The 20,999-nt window shown below is 38.5% G+C and overlaps 1 protein-coding gene across 5 annotated transcripts in view; it reads right to left on the reverse strand.

Moving 5' to 3' along the window:
• Positions 1-11,155: 11,155 nt before the first annotated feature.
• The window catches only part of LINGO2 (leucine rich repeat and Ig domain containing 2), a 472,281-nt gene continuing 462,437 nt past the window's right edge, over positions 11,156-20,999 (reverse strand). For all 5 annotated transcript variants that reach the window (XM_056514485.1, XM_056514484.1, XM_056514483.1 and 2 more), the window contains one exon: positions 11,156-13,319. In XM_056514485.1, coding sequence (XP_056370460.1) covers positions 11,463-13,283 — 1,821 coding nt within the window. In that variant the 5' untranslated portion in view covers positions 13,284-13,319 and the 3' untranslated portion in view covers positions 11,156-11,462. The remainder of the gene's footprint in view (positions 13,320-20,999) is intronic.

The following is a 20,999-nucleotide window of genomic DNA, read 5'->3' on the forward strand; positions in this document are numbered from 1 at the left end:
AGGCTGGCCACAACTCAATGTTGTGGCAAATAGAGTTGTGTCAGGACAAATTCCCTATGATAAACACTGGCAGCAGTAATTTGAAAAGTGTATGCTTGTTACCTTTATCTATTTAAGAGCTGGGAAACGTGGAAATACTAGTTCTCTTTCAAGAAACTTGGATTAGAGAGTGGAGAAATTATGGGACTTAGTTTTGGCAGTCTTGCATAAAGACCAAACAAATGTTTTTGCAGTAGTAATAGTCTGAGTGCTTGGTGTGATGCTTGACGATGTGTGTTTTGCATTCATTTCAGCATTCCTCATCTATAATCAAAGGCAAAGACACAAATTTCCTAGGTGCTTTGGGAGATAATCATGTTTTTCAAGCATTGCAAAGCCACTAATTAAGTGAGGCATTAAGAGGTCCTTTCATCCAATATACCACTGAACTGCATAAAAGACAGTGTCTAGCTAGTGTGCATCTCTCATGACAATTTTCTTTCATATACTGCCACTGCTCTACAAGATCCTTTAATTTAGAACTATTGGAAAGGCTGACCACAGGGCAGGCCTCTGCTGTCACCACCTTGCCAAGAGGAGCACTCATCTGTGGCACTTTGAGCAGCAGGGCTCACATTTTCCTTCTTTGATACCAGCCTCCATCAAAATCATCATTCCTCACCCAGGTATGGGTGAGCTATAACTCCTTGGCTTTATAACTCTTAGGGAAATGGCAGAATCTTCCTTTTGAAAGGTAAATATTATTGTATTCTCCAAAGAGTTAGAGGCCCAGGGTCTTGATTACAGCTAAGAAATCCTGAGTTGCAGCTTTCTGTTTGTGTTATAAACTGACAGCTATGCCTTCTCCAAGCCAGGGAAGGATGATCTGATATCCTTTGACAAAATGTGACAGCCTGCCAAACAAAAAATTCGATAAGGCCCATTAAAATGCAAATGTTTCTGCAACTTGGAAGGCTGCATTGCCTCTAACCCCTCCCTTTGCATGGCATGCAGGTTCAATGTGAAAGCAAAATGTTATTTGCAGTGCATTAGAAGTGGTGCACTGCACAGATGCATAAAAAGTCAATAGGTTCTTAAGGTGAGATGTTTTGTTTCACTGGTAACAATAATTTTGATAGGGATATAATCTAATAATCTTTGTAAAAACAGCAAGAGCTCTCTTAGCAAAAATAATAGATTAAATTTATTATCATTGTCTTCCTATAATAAAATAAGTGTGCTCTCCATCACTTGTGCTTTTGAGTTATATAAATAGGAAAGTGATTGGAAAATAGTTCAGAAAAATATAACTTCCACTTAGGGACTGATGAGGTAAATAAGATATTCCAGCTGGTGATTACAGCATTATCTAACTGAATGAATCTCCTAGCCATTAATTAATAAACCAGATCCTGCAATCCAAAAGAGTTCCAGAATTACTTAGACAGTGTGCTAAGTACCAATATAATATAATTTTTAGGTAAGTTTTAATTGCTATTCATCTTTACTATCCAGTCCTGCATTTCACTAACTTCTTACTGTATTTTATTTCCCATTGATTACTAAGGCTGAAACTTATTCTTCCTAGAAGAGAGGGAAAATGAGGCTTCCATGAGGAATTTCCTGCATCTAGGAAAGAGGAATTTAGACTAAATTTCCCGGACTGCTACTGAGCCTGTATACAGAAAGGCCAATTCCTTTGCAATAACTCTATTTTTCTTAATCCACCACTTTCATACTTTATTTGTGCTTTCCCAGCATGAATTTCCAGCCTTTCCCAAGTTCCAGATAGTACCAGAGATGAAAGCAGCCCTTTTTTTTTTAATAACATGTCATCCACAGATGCATGTGGGAAGGTTTTATGATGCAGAAAAATCGCTGTGACCATTCCCTCATGTGAGAATAATCAGTCTCTGTGAATTGAGTTTACTTGGTAAATAGTGGGATTTTCAATTTCCCATCAACTTTTAATAATATAAAAATATTAAACCCAGGCATTTCTTAAAATAAACTTTGGATGCCAAGATTTTTTATTTAAAGATTTCTGTATTATATAATACAGGACTACTAACTATGTGGCAAATCCTCTGTAGTGGATCTGCAATAGTATAAATATTCTTAAAATTTTTTTGAAAGTGACTGTGCTGTAGAAAATTTTCTATGCTCTTAAAAATCTAAGGTGTGTTTGTCTCTTAAGAGTTATTAATAAATCTTACAATTTTTATAATTTTTTAAAAAATTTAATGAATATGTCAGTGCCTGATATGGTGGTGTTTTTTTCTACCTGGTTATCATGGAGAAAACTAGTAGCTTCTACTGTAAGAACTGGAAATTGCTCAATAGATCTTGTGATATAGGAACAGGTCCTACCTCTTGATACAGTGTAATCTTACGGTGGAGGAATCTTTAGAGGAAAAACCTCTGTTTTTTGTGCAGTGCTAGGTGCAATGGCTCTCTTTTTCATGTCATACCGAAAGCAGTATTGCAGTACATTAGACTGCCAATCAGATTAAAAGTATTATTAATAAAGTGGATTTCTATAATAAAATCAACAGTAAAGTTTCACTGACAATTTCTATTTGCAATAGACATTCTGCTCCAGAGGAGGGTACAGTGGTGCAAGCCAGTCAAAATCTTTTGGAGGTGTCCAATACAAATGCAGGAGGATAAGACACATTTCAGGGGGCATAGGAGAGCTCACATTCAGCCACAATCTGTCTCTGGTCCTAGCAATCTATCAGATTTTCAAGCTGCTGCTTCTTTTTCTGAGTTAGCAACTGTTTTCCCTTCTAGAGACCAGGACCCCAGTTTAGAGTATAATGGGTGATAAATCTTAATTCAGATTATCCCAGAAACTATAAACAAAATTAGCTGTTGGTAAAACAACCTAGCTGTGGAAAAATGGGAGTAGCAGTAGTTTATATTACAGCCTATGTCCTTCTTCAAAGCTGATCTCTGATGTAGATTTGGTAGATGTGGGCAAGTCTCAGGGGGTTGAAATAGATTTCAACCTTAGGAGAATCTACTTTCCACCACTTAATTTTTTGTAATTGGAGAGGTGTTTGAGTACTAATGATTTCCTCAGTAACCATGTTTTAGATGCAGATTTTCAGTTTTTGCTGCCTTCCAAGTGACACAGGTGGTGAAATTTATCTTTCTGCTGTTCTCTCCGGGGTGCTGTTAAGCGGCATGCTTTTCTTCTTCCAGCATTTGCCTGGTTGGTATCCCCATCAGTTACCTGAATACACTGCACAAATGAAAGTGAGGAAACACTTTCTGACTGATATTTTGTACAGATAATAAATCCCAAAGCATATCTGAATGAGACCTAGGTTTTCTCTGTTTGAGGGCTTCATGCAATGAAGGAGGAGAGTGAGTAGGTGAAAAATACCTGCCAGAGTCTTCTCTTTCTCACTGTGTTTCTTCAGATTCTCAGTTCAAGAGGGGTGGGCCTGAACAGTTAACTTGTGAAGATATCCCTAAGGACCTCGTGTCTGGTGTTAAGGAAACTGCGTTATTCTCGTCTTAATTTTCTACACTACAGCTTGGAGAAAAAAGCAATCAGCTACATTAGGGGAAATGATGTAAATTTTCTTCACTTTTTCAAGTAAATTTTGCCACTCCATGGAATTATTTATTTGGGTTTCATTGTGGATAAGTATGACACACATCATGACATAAGCCCTAAAGAAACTTTTAAAATGACATTCAGGACAACTGTCTTGACAACAAAGCTTTTTTTTTTCTTTTTTTTTTCTTTTTTCTTTTTTTTTCCATTATATTTGCATATTTTGCTCAAACATGAAGCAAACTTATGGACAAACCTGAATTGTCACGTGCTTCATGGATCATGACAGCAAGGCTGTTTCATTTCCCATCCATACTCATGATCATATATATCAAAATAAATTACAGCACAATTTTTCATGTTAACCTTGTCACTTTTTGAAAACAATATACATTTAATACTTGAAATAAGAAAGGAACAAAACAAGTATTACTATTTTTTCACACACAAACATGTACATATGAACTACATGTGCTTGCAAACAGATTTCAGTAAGTGTGATGATATTTTAATATATCTGCACTATGGCATTCCCTCCACAAACAATGAGAGACTTGTTATCATGTGTACTTGCTCAAAAGCCAACTTCCTACTATATGGCTGTAAGCTCAACAGATCAGCGTTATAATTTACTTCCTACTTATACAGTGCCCAGTGTAATGAAGCCAAAGTGTTTGCTTTTAGTATCAATATGACATGAATGAATTCTTTAAGAAGCAATAATTGTTTTCTGAAAGACCAAAATTACTAATATGTGTACAAGTTGACCACCATCTTCATAGATGCCTCTGCAGCTGCTTATGCACAATGCTTTAAAGCCATTGTTTTTGGCTTTACGTGTGAGGAGGTGATGTTTCTGGCTTGCAAATGCCATGAGTAGAAGTAGGCAGACTTCTTTAAGTTCACAGATTCCATTTGCCTTTTATCTTTTTCTTCCCAGAATGTATATTATCGTGTTCTGCAGCTCAGTTAGCAGTGTAAATATTAAAGCAATCCAGAATAAAAGGCACAAGATGACACAAGATGCAAAATAATTAAAACATAAGTTCTGCTTATTTTCCACTACACCCTGCTTAGTAGAAAGGAAAACCTAGATTCATTTATCAAATTTCTAGTGTAACCAGGAGCAACAGAATGATGTCAAGCGGGTTTCTCCTGATTTATGTTGCCTGACTACAGTAGAAAATCTGTTTTCAGTCTGTTACTGCAACACTTCTGCTTCATGATTTTGGTACAGTTGAATAAATACAGATAATCAAATTAACATTTCTATAACCTATTTTAGTATGAAAGATAAAAAAATCCTTCAATTTAAGCTGAAATAACATAGAGCATTTTATTGACTATGCCATCTCTTTCCTCATTCTTCTGATGCTATAAATACAGATTTTTATTTCGAGCTGGCCTTATACCAAACCACCTGCTTCTAGTTAAAAAGATAAAGCAAAGCAAAACCAAACAAACTGTCCCCCAAAATGCCTGTAGGTTGCTTTTGACATGTAGCTATCTCAGTGGCAAGATTTTCACAAAAGTTGATTTATTTCATTTGCTGGAGGAGGTTTACAAAAACTTCTTCTTCCTGTTTTGCTTTTATTCTTGGTTTGAAGAAGGTATAAAATCCTGCTTTTTGATCTAGATTTCACAAACCATGAGAACATTCAGTGAAACTTAACCAAATCAAGAGATCTTCCTTTGGCATCACAGTCATTTGAAAGGGAATTGAGCAGAGCTAGGAAGAAGACAAAAGGAGCATGTGTCACTGAACTAACTGTGATTCTTCTAAACTGCCAAGGAAAAGCAACGTTTTAATTCTTATTTTAGATAATAAGTACAGCGTATCCAAATTGCTTGGCTAACTTGAAAAATATCATTCATTTCTTGAAACATTGTCCAGCAATCAGGCCTTTTGACTTTTCCAAAGATATTCCTTTAACTCCTTCAGAGTTAATTAAAATTTTTAAATTACTGGATGAGAGCTTTAAGTTCTTCTTTCCTGGTTCTTTTTAACACAAAGGGCAATCAATCACATAAGATACTGAAAGAAGGCCAGAAAGCATGTATCCAATGTTTTCCCAAGTGTTGCTTTGTGGCAAAACCATGGATCAACTGCAGCAGACTGAGATTTCTAAGAACATACTGCTGTGCTGTTTATGTTACAGTTCAGTGAAGAGGGACAACTTGACCATACTTTTTTTCCCTGCTATTCCAAGACACATGGTGAGCTGAGAGGATGGGAATGGACAAAGCAGTCATCATGCTAGCCCAGGGTAGACTAGGACTATTTAATGGAAAAAGATTATTAGCAAACTGGTCAAAATAGGCTTCCTCTTCCTCACTTCTTGCCTGGATGTTTCACTGCTATGCGTGGAGGTAGAACAGATAGTAGCTTATTAGGCAAATGTTGCCTTCTGTGAATAAAAATGGGCAAGGATTGTGCATTTTACTGGTGGCTAATGGACTGTATTTTCACAGGATGCAGTAGTGAATGAGGCAAAATAAATACATGACTATAGTTTCTTGACTCTCTTTGCTGGAAGTTGCTGTTGTCCTTGGGCAGCCAGAAACTGCTTGCTCACCTGGATTTCCAGCCAATGCTTTGTCTTTTCTTGGGTTAAATGTGAATTTCTGGCATTCACACATCCTGAGAGTCTTTCTGGGAAATTCTAATGTCAAAAGCGTAGAAAGTCTGTTTCACATGTTTGATGTGATTCAGTTGCAACATGGCATACACACCTCAGTAATCTTCTTGCCATTTTTTTTTTTTGATCTGTTACTAAGTTTAGATTTGACTTTCTATTAAATATTAACGCTGACTTCTTATGGTGTCTCATCTGCCTAAATTACAATTTGTCGTGCTGAGGATGTAATGTATAATATTTCTTAATTTTCTTCGTGGTGTTATAATAGTTGTTGTCATAGGTGATGTGAAATCAAGATTAAAGAAATAAGGAAGAAAGAGATAGCTACCATTCATGTAAATAAAGGAAACCTTAAATGGCAGTATGACAATGAAGCCAACTTAAATCAAGTTTAGTTAAAAAATGTCTGGTGACATCAGCAGTTCTCTAGGGGCCTTGGTGCCTCCTCTTCAGTTGTATCTGGAGCTGCTGCCTCTGCTGGCACCAGAAGCATGTGTGAATGCATAATGAGGTGGGTACAGAGGGTAAAAGCAGCTTCCCAGTCTGAATCTAACAACCTACATTTTTGTGAACAAAGCCTTTCTGTAAAGGAAGTTGAAAAATTGAAAAGAAAGAAGAAGGAACAAAACCCAGAGGACTAGCTTAAAACTTAAAATAAGGCTGAGATGGGGTGCTGCTTAGTCTTTTTCCATTGTTAAATCATTGCAAAAAACCACTTTTCTGTATACATTGCTCAATATTCTCTTTAACTCGCTTATGAAAAGTTTAGCTGGGTTGGAAAAAGGGCTGGGTTAAAAACTGTTAGAATGACCAGGCCCAGAGAGCTGGTTTCTGGTCACGGGCAGTGTTCCCAGGGCTCAGGACTGGGCCCAAGCCTATTTAATATCTTTTTCAATGACCTGGAGTGATCCCTTAGTCAGTTTCCAGGGGACTCCAAGCTGTGTGGGAGTGTTGCTGTGCTGGAGGGCAGGAAGGCTCTGCAGAAGGATCTGGACAGGCTGGATTGATGGGCCAAGGCCAGTGGTGTGAGGTTCAACAAGGCCCAGCATGGGGCCCTACCCTTGGGTCACAACAACCCCGTGCAGGGTGGCTGGGAAGTGGCCCAGCAGAAGAGGACCAGGGAGTGCTGGCTGACAGCAGCTGACCATGAGCCAGCGTGTGCCAATGGCACCCTGGCCTGTAGCAGCAATGGTGTGAGCAGCAGGAGCAGGGCAGGGATTGTCCCCCTGTGCTGGGCACTGGGGCGTCACACCTCGAGTGCTGTGTCCAGCTCTGGGCCCCTCACTAGAAGCAGGAAATTGAGGAGCTGGGACATGTCCAGAGGAGGGGAACAGAGCTAGGGGAGGGTGTACAGTGTAAGTCCCATGAGGAGTAGCTGAGGAAACTGCAGGTGTTCATCTGGAGAAAAGGAGGCTCAGGGGAACCTTATCACTCTCTAGAGCTCCCTTGGAGGAGGCTGTAGCCAGGTGAGGGTTGGCCTCTTCTCCATGTCAGCCACAGACAGGAGCAGAGGACATAGCCCCAAGCTGCACCAGGAGAGGTTCAGGCTGGACATCAGGAAGAATTTCTTCACCAAAACATTGGTTAAGCATTGGAATGGCATGCCAATGGGAGGTGGTGGAGCCACTATCTGTGGGGGTGTTCAATAAATGACTGGGTGTGGCATTTAGTGTTATGGTCTAGTTGTCAAGGTGGTGATCAGTCAAAGCTTGGACTTCATGATTCACTGTGATTCTGTAAACACTTGTACATTCATCTGTTGTTATCTTCACACTGATCTGTGCAAGTGGAGTTCAAAATATATTTGCGAGAGGCCCAGGCACTGCTCTTACAGGAGTTATTGACAAGGATATTTTGATACCTGTTTTCTCAAGTTGCTTTTCTTGTTCTATATTTTCAGTTTTCTCCTTTTCTGCAGAACTATTGCTGCTCCTCAGAGTTTTGTTGCACTGGCTCCTAGGTAAATTCAGGCTAGTGTCAGCATGGAGACCAGCCAGTATATGAGTCAGAGGTAGGTTAAAACCTTTGATTCCTCTTTTAGTGCCACGTATGCACTATCAGCCTGTTTCTGAATATATGACTGGGGAGCCATGTGGGTCAGATGCCTTCTCACAGCCCAGTCCTTTTCTCCCCTGCAGTAAAATAAACTGTGGTGTGTCTCCTTGATCTCTAGTAGAGAAGTGACTCCTTCAAGAGTCAGGGTAAGCATTCAGCCACTGTTCTTAAAAGAATTGCCAAAAAGGTGCTTGTCTAGGTCTGACTTTGACACTGTATTCTTTATTCACCCACAGGAGCCATAGTTATTACGTGTCCCACAAATACATAAGAAGGAGACTATGTGGAGCAAGACAAAAAGTGTCTCTGAGTCTTGCTGTCCTCACTTCTGTTAAGAGGTGCCATATGCCTTGTTAAGTCCATGCTGAAATAAGTAGGCTGCAAAAAGTAGAACATTGCTAGAGGCAGGGAACAAACACTGATTCTGAAAAACTGAATACTGACTGAACTCAAGGCAATACACAGAACGCTGACAGCTCTGCAAGGTGGTGCTCAGCAACAGCAAGCGGTGATTTCCATCACCAGCACACATTTCACATAGATAACTAAGCACATTTCTGCTCACAAATCCTTGCAGTGCACTAACTGCAATCACTTCTTAGAGTCATTCTAAGGGAATAGGGGAATACAGCAACTCATAATTAATCCTAAAAGTTCATGTTTTCTGGGGTGATGTTTTTTGAATCTTTTTTCATTGTGCCATTTAATATGAAGAAATCAGCTGCAAATGTCTTAAACTTAGATGAATTTTTGCTTCTAACACTGATTTTAACATTTAACATGAAATGACGGCAGGGGCAATAGATTACTACTTGAAAAAAATGACAGTTACAAGGGAAAGGCACATGCAAATGTCTTCAAGGGACAGTTCAGAAACATTTTGTTTTATCCCCATTTGTTTCTTTACCTGCCCACATTAAGGTACAGTAGAGTTTTGGACTTCAGTGCAGTGGTTATTACATCAACAAAAATAATTTCCCTGGTGTTAGAATTTAGTCAGGGGTTATTTCATTATATTATTGTTCTACAGATGTCATAGAACAAAGAATTTTCTTATCAAGCATGTCCATAAATCTCCAACTATCTAGTTCAGAGCATAGAAAAAAAAAAAAAGGAAGCAAGAAAACTCAATTCTAAACTTAAAGCCAAGTGAAGAAAATTCTAAGAATTTTCACAAACAACCTCCTCAGTTTGGCAACCTAAAATGAAGCAACGATGCAAACAATACTCAACCACTAAAAAAAAGAGGTTCTCAAAACTGCCTAGCCTTGGATTTTGCAGCTAATTCATGAGTACATCTGGGGAGCACAGCTGGATTTTACAATTTTTGGCACATTTCCCTTGATAGAAGTGGGAGATTTTTTATCCTGCATTTAAAATCTCTGCCAAAGAATGTGCATACTAATTTTAGAAGCACCTGCATCCTATTATAGGTCAGCCTGACTTTGGTTTCAAAATGCTGAAATCTAATACTAAGATTGAATACAGGCTTTTAAATCGCAATAATCTGAATGTTCTGTCTCTTAATGTTTTAATATTCATCTCGGTTAAACATATGTATAGTTATGGTCATCCTTACTTCAGGTTATGCTAATCATTTAAATATGATATTTGCTATCAATCATTTATGACAAACCTATGGCTCATAGCTGGTGGAAAACTTGAGAGGTGGCTGAACAACTTTGCATCTTGCAGTTGCTGAGGATTTAAAAATCAAAATCATAGTATTAACGATAAAGAATAAAATTTCACTTCTCAGTCTTTTGAGAATTTCTTTGGAAGCATAAAACAAACACGCAAAAGGTTACTTGTACTGAACTAATGTTCCATTTCTGTCTTCTTTCCATTAAAAAAGATTCCTAAAATCTGGAAAAACTTGCCCCTCTTGCTCTAAGATACTGCCCCTGAAAGAAACATAACCACATTGTTATTAAAATGGCATCAAGAATAGCTAAGTAATCTGTTCTTGGAAATTAGCTTTGCGTCTTTGTGTTATCTACAAATATACAAGATGAGAATGACAGTGGCTAGAGGTTCATTATATCTGGCAGTATGTTAGCCTTTTTGAGGCTGTCATGTTTTAAACATTATTTTAGTATTATAAATCCCCATATTATGCATGAACAACTGTGGTTTACTTGGCATTGGAGAAGAGTTCATTCCTAGTAAAAGAATGTCTGTATGCTTTAATTCACTTGTATAAAGAGTAAGATGACCATATTTCCCAAGGAGTCTGCAGAATGTATTATGCTCTTTATTTGGCCCAGTACACATTAACATTTTAACAGTAGCTTTGAAATGAAAATCAGGGCTAACAAAACTGATTCTCTCTCTTCAAGGTAGAACTCAACTCCTCCATGCCAGCATTGACTAGTGGGTTGCCTTCCCTGTGTGAGAACCAGGGCTGTATTACAGTAAACTGGTCCAGTGTGATATCACAGATATAAAAAATATTCCATTCTGTATCAAAACTAGGCACATGCCTTATATTTATATGAAGAGTAGACAGAGTAGACAGAGTTGAGCGGTTTTGCTCTCAACTATTCAGCTCTGGCCTTCTACATGAGGAGAAAAATATCATATTATTTCTAATTAGTAACTACAAGAATCTAATTTGGGTTTGATGATAGTTAAAAGATGGGTGACATCACACTTGGGTCAGTATTGGTGGATTTCTAAAAGCACAACCTCTCATTTGTATTGCTTCAAAATGTACACAGTATAGATGTAGATTAAAAAAAAAAAAAGCTACCAATTTTTTTGTTGTGTTGAACCAACTAGAAGGGAGGATGCAAAGTTTTACCAAATGAGATATATGGATACAAATTTCACTGTAGAGTGTGGTTTAGACAAATGTGTCTTTTTCTTTAAGTATGTAAATCCTACACTGTAGGTTTTTTTTCTTTTTCCTTTTGTAGCAGTAGAAAATGTTGAACAATTGTCCATGAGCATGAGCCAGTGGTTCATTGCTGATATCCCCAGAATGCCAATATTTGCAATGCAAACAGTTAGTACAATTTCCCAGTTCTATGAAAGGCCCTGACACATCTGCCTCAAGGTCTGGAGGCTCTGTTGTGTAACCACAAAAAGTCTTTCCATTTTCATATAACCTTTTGATACACTGACAGCTGCATTAAGCTGCTTCTGCCTAGCATTTCCACATGCCAGGCTGTTTTAATTGGTTTTAATGCCACAGAAAAAGCACTGCTAGCAGAATACCATCAAATCATTTTCATATTGAACCTTCGTGGTCCAGAAACCTCCCCTTCAACCACAGCACCATTGTTTTTGCGAGGGACATATTCAAGGTCAATGCTGGTTTTGTGTTTGCCTTTCCCTCGGCTCCACACAAAAAGAAGAAGGAAACAAAATAAAACCACTCCAAGGAATGTGAAACAGCCCATAGCTGTGGACACTAAAATTGTCTTAAGGTCCAGAGAGTAGCTGTTTGCATTAGTTCCATTAGAACTTGTGTCGTTGGAGTCTGTCATATACATAGGGGTCCTGTTGGCATAAAGGAAACGGTCTGAAGTAAACCCCTTCACTGTCAGGGAGGCCGAGTAGGTGTCGTTCCCAGCTGCGTTACTTGCAATACAGACATAGATCCCAGTGTCCTGGTCTTGGGCAAATCGGATCTCCAGGGTGCCATCTCCCAGCACAGTGGCTCTACCGTTGGATTTGGTTGTGATCAGCCTGCGGCGTGGGGTAACCCAGGAGATGGTGGGCTGCGGGTCCCCATCAGCATTGCACATCAGCTGCACGGTCTGCCCTTCCTCCACTACCAGGTACTGCAACTTCTTGTCTTGTATCTTGGGCTTCTTACAGGTGAAGTAAAAGGAGAGAGCTGTGCTATGAAAGTCTCTGAATGATCTCTCTCTGACACTGTCTGGGCCAGCACACATTGGTGGCTCGCCGCCAAACTGCAAGGTGGGCTGCCGCTGCAAAATCCAAAGAAGACGGCAGTCACAGGCCAGGGGGTTGTTGTTGATGCAGAGGACCTCAAGGCTTTTGGAGGAATGGAATACATTCTCTTCTAGGGTTTCTAACAGGTTTTGGGACACGTTAAGCACGCGTAAGAATCGGAGCCCTTGGAAAGCATGTGGTTCGATGGTGCGCAGCTGTGCCCCCACCATGTGGAGCTCCTGCAGGCGCACTAAATCTGACAGCATGCCTGCCTCAATAGTGCTGATGGGGTTGTAAGAGAGGTTGAGATGTGTCAGGTAAACCAGATGTTTAAAAGCAGAGTAAGGTACTGCAGACAGGTTGGTGTTGGTGATGGAGAGAGAAGTCAGGTTGAGACCATACAGACTGTTGGCAGGCAGCATGTCCAGGAGGGGCCAGGCCTCTATCTGCAGGTCTTTCAGGCGAAACAGTCTCTTAAAGGCGTAGGCCGGCAAAGCATTAATGTTGAGCTGTTTCAAATGCAGACTGATGAGGTTGTGGAGGTGAGAAAGAGCTTCTGTTGGTACAGCTGTGAGGTTGCATCTCTCCAGGGTGAGCTGCTCCAGGCTAAGCAGCCCGCTGAAGGCCCTGTGTGATATATACACCAAATCATTGTCCCCAACCTCCAGGGATTTTAGGTTATGCAGATCTTGAAACATGTAGTCCAGCAGAATGACAATCTTGTTTTCACTTATATCAAGCTTTGTTAAGTTTGACAACCCAGTGAACACCCCAAGGGGGACCAGCTTCAGACGGTTTCCTTTCAGCCTCAAGGAGCGCAAGTTGAAGAGATTGTTAAAAGCTCCAGGCTCAACATTGGAGACAATATTGTCGCTGAGGTCAATCTCCTCCAGCAACGGGTATGATGTGAATTCCTCAGGGTTAACACTTTTCAGTCGGTTCTTGCTGAGGTCCAAGATTTTGGTCTCAATGGGAATGCCTTCTGGAATGGACATCAGACGTCTTCGGTGACAGCTGACAGACTTGTTCTGTGCTGAGCATTCACAGCGGGCTGGGCAGCCCGCAGTGGGGCTCGCGAGGACAAGCAGCACAGCCAGACCCAGGAACGGCTGCCAGCATGATAGAGCTGTGTGACGCATGACTCCACTGATCTGGGCTAACCCTCCGTCACGGGCCTGTGGGGTGAGGATGGGAAAGGGGAGAAGTTAAGTCTGCAGGAAAAGAACAGTACCATTGCAAAGCAAATGCATGTGTTTTCATATTGAACAAATCAATAAACCTATTGTGAATGGCAAGACCTACATAAAAGAAGATTTTACTTCAATAAAACAGGGCTAGTAGAAGAATTTCTCTATACAGCATTTTCCTCCAATGTTGGAGAAGCCAAAACAGCTTTTCCTACTCCAAACAGTAAAGAACCTTTCAGTCTTTTCTCAATCTCAGTAGGTTTCCTCAAGATAGTGCTATAATTAACCCGGAGATAAATACTATACACTATGCGAAAAGGGCTAAGAGGATTTGTGATAAGTTTACAGCATTGGGTTTCCACTAGGTGATATGAAACTAAGCTTTTGCTTCTCATTAGTGTTTTAAGGCAGATGTTAATGATGTATTATAATCAAGATAAGGAGCTCCTTGACAATGAAAAGATTCCTTTTAATATTTGTTGCATATATTACAGCTATAAAGGGATGACGCTTGTTCATGCATACACATACACAATGGCTCAGATGAGGAAGGAAGAACTAGTGCATCTCTGATTAAAATTTGTAATAGGTCAAATTGATTCTTTGCATTTAGTGTACAGAGATATTTTATGTGACTCTTTAAAAACCAAGCTCTGAGAAGGGTTTACAGAATACATCTTTATACTTTCAAGATGTATAAACTAGTTTTAGGAAGACAAAAGCAAGGTAAGATGAGATTTCTGTGTTTAAGCAGCGCAGTGTCCAAAGAAGCACAGCAGATTTAATGAAAATCACAGTTTGTAAGTTTGTATTAAGTCCTGCCTTCAGGTTAAAGATAAGAATAGAAGACAAGATAGCCTCTACTAAATTAGGTACCCTTCTCCAAACCATGTACTTTTCACATTTAGTCACCAGAGGCAAGAGACTTTTTCTAATCCTACTTAGAAGCTACTAAACAATAACAGATTTCAGAAGAAGAAGAAGAAAAGGATATAGGTATTCATCAAAGGAAAGTGTGTTTGAGATGTTCAGTGTAAAGCAAACTGCAAGCAAGGACCATAGAGGTGTTTTAACTCCTATGGTACAGTCTACTTGATGAGGCTAAGGTCTAGTGCTGGGATACAGGTTTCATAATATTAATAAACCTTATAATGGGCCCCAGGCTTTGTGATGCCTTTTCTGGATGTTTAATTTGGGCTTCATTTTAATTGTACTTGTAAAAATACTTGCATAACTCCCACCAGTAACTACCTCTTGGATCAGCACAGATGACTATGGCACATCTGGTCCTATCAACAATGTCAAAATTACTGAATAACCAAGAATCCACCACCTTATCTGCATCTTTGGACTTTGATGATCATCTGGCCCCTGCATAAGAAATGCAGACTTATATTTGAGTCAATTTTTTTTCGTCTAAGTGCTGTCATATGGATTGTAACATAAAAGAAATCCTCCCATACATAGAGGATAAATACATTTATACAAATATGGTGTAGCTAAATTGATGAGGCAATCAGACAGCTATTTGAGCAAATGAGCTGTTTGAAGCACATCAAAATAATACTGAGTAAATCACAGACTGATGAAAAAGAAAGTGCCACCAGTGCAGCAACACTGCCAGCACACAACTTGGAATGTGATAACTCACCAGATCATCCTGCCTGACAGGGGAGAGTTGCACTCTCCGACCATGGAAGATCAGAACAGTGGAGATTCAAGTTGCAAGAAAAAGAGCAGATATTTGGGTCTATTGATCTTTTTGGATCTTAAAAAATTCTAAGCAGGAGCTGGGAGATTTGGATTGTACACATTAGTACTATTGTAACTGGACTGAGAAATAAACAGCTGTTGTGCTCTGACTGTTAAAAACCAAACTGAGTGAAAAAGTATTTATCTTGGAGCTCTGTATAAATTGTGCTCTTTGACTGACCATACATGAATGATTCACATATTATTCCTCTCACAACTCTGTGGAAGAATTTCAGTCTTGACTGATATGGCTTTTTATTTCCATTTTTACACTTCTATGCAGAGATTATTAATGTGAGGCACATTGCATGCTGGTTTTGACATATAGACTGGAGACTGGATGAAAATTATTCTGTGTGATATTTCCTATAAAAGCACATTTCCACTTTGTTCTAGAAGGACAACCTACTGAGATTTAGTTTCCCCCTTAAATTGTAGTCTTGCACGTAACTATTGCTAGTTATCTCCAGCTGTGACAAAGGTTTTCAGAGATAAACTTCACTTCATTAGGCACTAACTTAAAGCTGGAAACCAATAGGGGACTCTGAGTTAGGTGTTTGCAATGAATTTAGATCAGAGAGGCTTCTGGGTGCTCTGATCATTACTTTCAGAGCTCAGTCTGTGAGGTTAGTGCTTTCATACTGATACTTCTACCACACAGGAATTTCATTTCCTGCTGTATCCATCTAATAATGTGTGAAGCACAAAGTAAACAGGTTCAGTGGAAGATGAGCACTCCTGGAGTGTTTGGTTTAGATAGTAAAAATATGAAATGCTTTTTGCAGCTATCCAATCCACCTGGTAACTAAAACTTCTGAGGAGTACAAAGCAGAAGGTAGACAGTATAAAAGATGATAAAAGGCTTTTCTGACTGTGGCTGGAATATAGAAAAAGCAATTCAAACATTAAGTCCAGTCTTCTGCAAGGGTACTTGCACAGATAATTAGATAGATATATATTTATCCATAAGGGTGTGTGCATGTGTGTGTATCCACTTTCAAGGAAGCAAGATTCAGGACTGAGATATAACCTAGAGTGAATGCATTTCAATAAGGAAAAATAATAAATTATATTAAATATCAAGTCAGAAAAACAAAGATTACATGGATCAATAAGTACAGGGTAGAAGAAAGCATAAATCGAATTTATTATTACAATTTACATTGAGCCAGATGATATAACCATTCTATCTGCTAACCAAATCTGTGACTACATCCTTTGCTTTATGGAAAATTGACTTCATCTTCAAAAAATGTAACCTTATCTTCAACTTAGGTTAAAAGGTCTAGGTCTGGGTCAAGGTGAATTTTTGGAGAAGCCTAGAGTGAACTTTGGCAATCTGTTGCATATGGCTCCATTTGAATTTAATGAGTGTAAAGTAGTATTTTCAGGACATGTCCAGTAACATGGCTAGCTAGGCCGACTTTGTGCCTTCAATCTAAGAACACTTTGAAAGCATACCATTTAATCTGTAAAGTACATTCCATGTCAGTGTAATCACATCTTTTTATTACTATACATCTGTTAATTAACAATGCTACTTTAAAAAGAGAGAAATTTTGACATTAAAATATATTATTCACTTCAAGTTGATGTCTTGCAGTGAAAAATTATTTTCTGCATTTCTTTAGACTTGTGGAATGCTAATTAATTGGCTACTTCACAGCACAGTACTGAACTGTTAGCATCAGTGTTCAACATGATGCCTTTCATTCCTACTTGAACAACCAGCACTATATACTTTATCTTTGCCAGTGCAGGTATTCCCTCCAAACATCTGCAGCATTGCAATTTTTTGCTTTCCTCTTTTCACTGTGATACATACAAGAAAGTAGGGTGTATGCATGCAGGTGTACACACACACACACACACACACACACACACACACACACCAACATATCCCCACATCCCCACAAACACACACATAAAAATGTAAGCTAGAAGTACTGGTCTGTGATTGTACCATGCATTGCACTACACAGTAGTCCTCTAAAATTATAGCTTGAGAGATGAAAATTAAAAAAAAACATAAATTATTAGAGTTTTCTATGTTTGAATGTGAATGATAATCAGTAAAATTGTTTTCCTGACCTTTCTGGGATATTTGTCATGCTTTGATAGACTCTGGGAAATGAAATATATGAGGGAATTGTTTATTAAAAAATAATAATAAATGAATTACTTCTTTTTTGTCTTTCTCTGGCTCTTTTCTTTAATTCCAAAGTCAAGAGTCAAGTTACTGTTGGCTGATACTCTTTTTCAAAAGAGGACCCTGTTCAAAGTTCAGCTATGCAATTATGAAGGCTCATTAAAGTTATTAGTTAATAGTTCTCTGTGCTCTCACCCAAAACATCCACTACTATTTTGAAATGCAAATCAGTTTGTACAAAGTTCTGCAGCTTTGAATCTTCCCACAAGTGCTTCACAAGAATGTACAGTGCCCTGTAGCTTTTAAACTGAAAAACTATAATTTAAAGAAAAATTAAAAAGACAACCCAATGTTCTCCTAGAATGCAGTGCAATTCTAAATATCATATATAGGAATGTGCCAAATGATGCGTGTGTGACATACTTTTTTCACTTCTCCCTCAGACTGAATGCTGGAGTGCTTGACCATGATCCTTTCCATGTCCCATCTGATGCTCTGGTATTGTATGGGACACAGTTTTAGCTATGGAAAGGTGACAGTCAGAAGATCTGTTTCTATTAGCATTTCTGTTAGCATTTCTGTTAGCATCACTTGATGCTCTGACTTGGTAGTTTTGATTTTACCTTTCCCATCCCTTTTCTCAGCCTTTCAGACAAAAACATAAAAAAAAACAACCAGTGGATCATATCAGAGATGACAATTTTGCCTGATGGTCACTTAATAACTTACATTTTGGAATTCCCTTTAGAAAAATATACTGTATTCAATAAATGTTCTAGAATTAAATGTTGCATGACAAGACAGACTTGTACTGATTATTCACTTAATGCTACCAGGTAATCCCAAGAACCAGGTGAACTACTTGTTTTAAAAATGTGTGCTGGCTTGACCCTGACTGGACACTGGGTGCCCACTAAATCTGTTCTGTCACTGCCCTCCTGAACTGAACAGGGTAGAAAAAATATAAAAAAAAGGTTCACACATCGGGATAAAGCAGGGGAGAATACTCATTGGCTACCTTCATAAGCCAAACAGATTTAGCCAAGGGAAATTAGTTTAGTTTATGACCAATTAAATCAGAGTAAGACACTGAGGAAAAAAACCTCAAATCATGAAACATTTGCCCCAAGCTCTCCCTTTTTCCTGAGCTCGACTTCACTCTGCATCTTTTCTCCCTTTCCTGTATGGCAGTGCAAGGTTTTGGGAAATGGGAACTGTGATCAGTTCATCAAGTTGCCTCTGTCACTCTCATACTCTTCCCCTGCTCCAGCACGGGATCTTTCCCACAGGAGACAGTCCTTGATGAATTTGTCCAATATGGGTCCCTCCCATGAGTTGCAGTTCTTCATGACCTACTACAAGGTGGATCTCTTTAATGGTGTGCAGTCCTTGGAGATGGATATTTTTGGAGACTGTTTTTAGGGATAATAAATTGTTCTGTCTATATAAGACTGATTCTCCTCTGCATGCCAAATTTTAGCATTGCTGTACTTTAAAGCAGGGAGTAGATACTGAAGAGTAAAAATGTTTCTGTCACATTTCAGCAAGCAGTAAGCCAAAGCCATTGTTCAAATCTTTGCATTAAAACACCTTTGCTCATATGTTGAGCAAACATATACTGAATATTTGCAGCTAAAAATACTGAATTTATGTGGTCAAAATTTTGCCCAGCTCAGTATGGTTTGGGAGTTTTTTTTTATTCACAGATTTATGTCTCAAGCACCTATTGGAGTTATGTTGGAAGAGCAGCTGGTCTGACTTTCTTGAACTCTCCTTTGGTGCTGGACCAGACCAGGAAAGGGCAGGAGTGGTAAGTAACCTTTGCTGGTGGACAGTGTCCAAGGTGGCAATGGTGGGAAGAGTTGTCCAGGAGATGAAGGGAAGAAACTGGGATGGTCTTAGGGACAGCCAAATGGCACATGAAAATATGAGACATTTAGAAATGTACTTATAGTGAGACACAATGCCACTAGGAGAATGAATGAAATCCTGACTGTGGCATTTTCTGACTTGACTGTGTAATTTAGACATTTCTATCATATGTTCTTTCAATACAAGAGCCAGTTTGCAAAAGCAAAGGCTTTGCCTCATCAGGTCTTATGCCTGAAATTTGTCTAAAGTTAGAATATTTTTCCTGAATTCTATCACAGGCTAAGTCAAGACTGCCTATGCACTCTAAAAGTGATGATTTTTCTTTAAATCAGAGCTCAGAAATTGTTCAAATGAACCGAGATGTTCTACCTTCTCTTTCTCTTTGATCAAGCCTTTATGCTTATGCAGAGATATTTTTCTTCCTCTCTTTACTGATCTAATAAATATTTCAACGTTTAAATAAACAGCAAAACATTAAGTAGCTGTCTGCATTCCAATAATAAATAGATTTAATAATTCTTGAATAACAGCATCAGCAACAAAAACCGCAGTCAACAATTCATTGAATTGGAAACAAAGTTTTGATTCAATTATTCTGCAGTCCTAGGATCATTCTTGTCTACTAAGTTATCAATAAAAACTTCATGGGCTAGCATCAACTCAGAAGTTACACTCAAGTTATTTTCAGAAGAAAAGATTGTGATCCAGGTAATTTAAAAAGTCATAATACCAAAAATAGGAAACAAAAGCAAAAAAGGCAACTAGACCAACATTCTTTTTTAGCTTATCCAGTAGACTTATTTTAGGATTGCTTAAAATCTTTGTATCAGGTGTTTTAAAACTAAACAAGTGGGTATATTTTTTACCCCAAATACTCATATTTTTGTCTGAATCAAAGTGATAGAAGCATATGTGCCAAAACAGAAAAGGTAAGAAAATAACAGTGACAAATTCATGTAATGATACAGATTACCTGTACAAGTTTTGAATTTCAGTTTCTCCAAATTAAGAAAAGAAATGAAGCCATAACTACACCTTCTGTTTTTATACCAATGTTTCTAAAATTGATTTACCAATTTTTTTCAGTTTTCACAGAAAAAGTGAACCTCAGGAAGAAATCTAAAGGAAAAAAAAAATTAATCTTAAGGATTGTTTCACGGGAGACTTTTCATGCATAAGTAACAGGAAAGGAAAGTGGAAATGTTTCCACTGACATTCCACTTATAAATGCTTCCACTGACATTTCCACTGACCTTGCTGGTATGTTGGAGGGGAAGAGATTTATGAAAAGCTGATATGAACAATTATGTGAAGGGCTAGAAAAGATGCTTGGATGTAAAATAAAATTCAGACTTTTTTGATGTAGGTTACTGGTATAAATCAATCATTCAGGGAGAATAGCACTACCATCATACCCACACAATTAATTACCTTATAAAAATTGAAAAGCTTTCCATAGAAACACTTTCTGGAAAAGAATTCTTAGTTGAGTAAATTGAAGAATTACTGTGAATAACAGATCTTGTCTACCATTTATTCCTTCTGAATGCAGAAGCAGATTTTTGGAAGCTGAAGTCGTACAAAATTTATTTTGCAAAGTTCACTTAGCTCTATTAAATCATATTCCTATTTTACTGGTAAAAAGTGATGTCACCTAGAGATAATTAGTCAGTTGCAAAGAACAGAACAACTTAATTACCATGACAATAGATGTATTGATATGATAATGCAATAGAAAAAGAGAATTTATACCTCTGAAAACAGTACAGCTCCTAGGTAGTTGTACTGCATTTTGTTAGGGCTGCTGAGTATTGGAAGACCACCCACCTGTTGTAGCTAAACTCCATCCCTAGACCTGGTGTTAAGTATCTGTGCATGGTAGCCCCTCTGAGCAA

Source organism: Oenanthe melanoleuca, chromosome Z, assembly GCF_029582105.1.
Source record: "Oenanthe melanoleuca isolate GR-GAL-2019-014 chromosome Z, OMel1.0, whole genome shotgun sequence".
NCBI classification, from domain to species: domain Eukaryota; kingdom Metazoa; phylum Chordata; class Aves; order Passeriformes; family Muscicapidae; genus Oenanthe; species Oenanthe melanoleuca.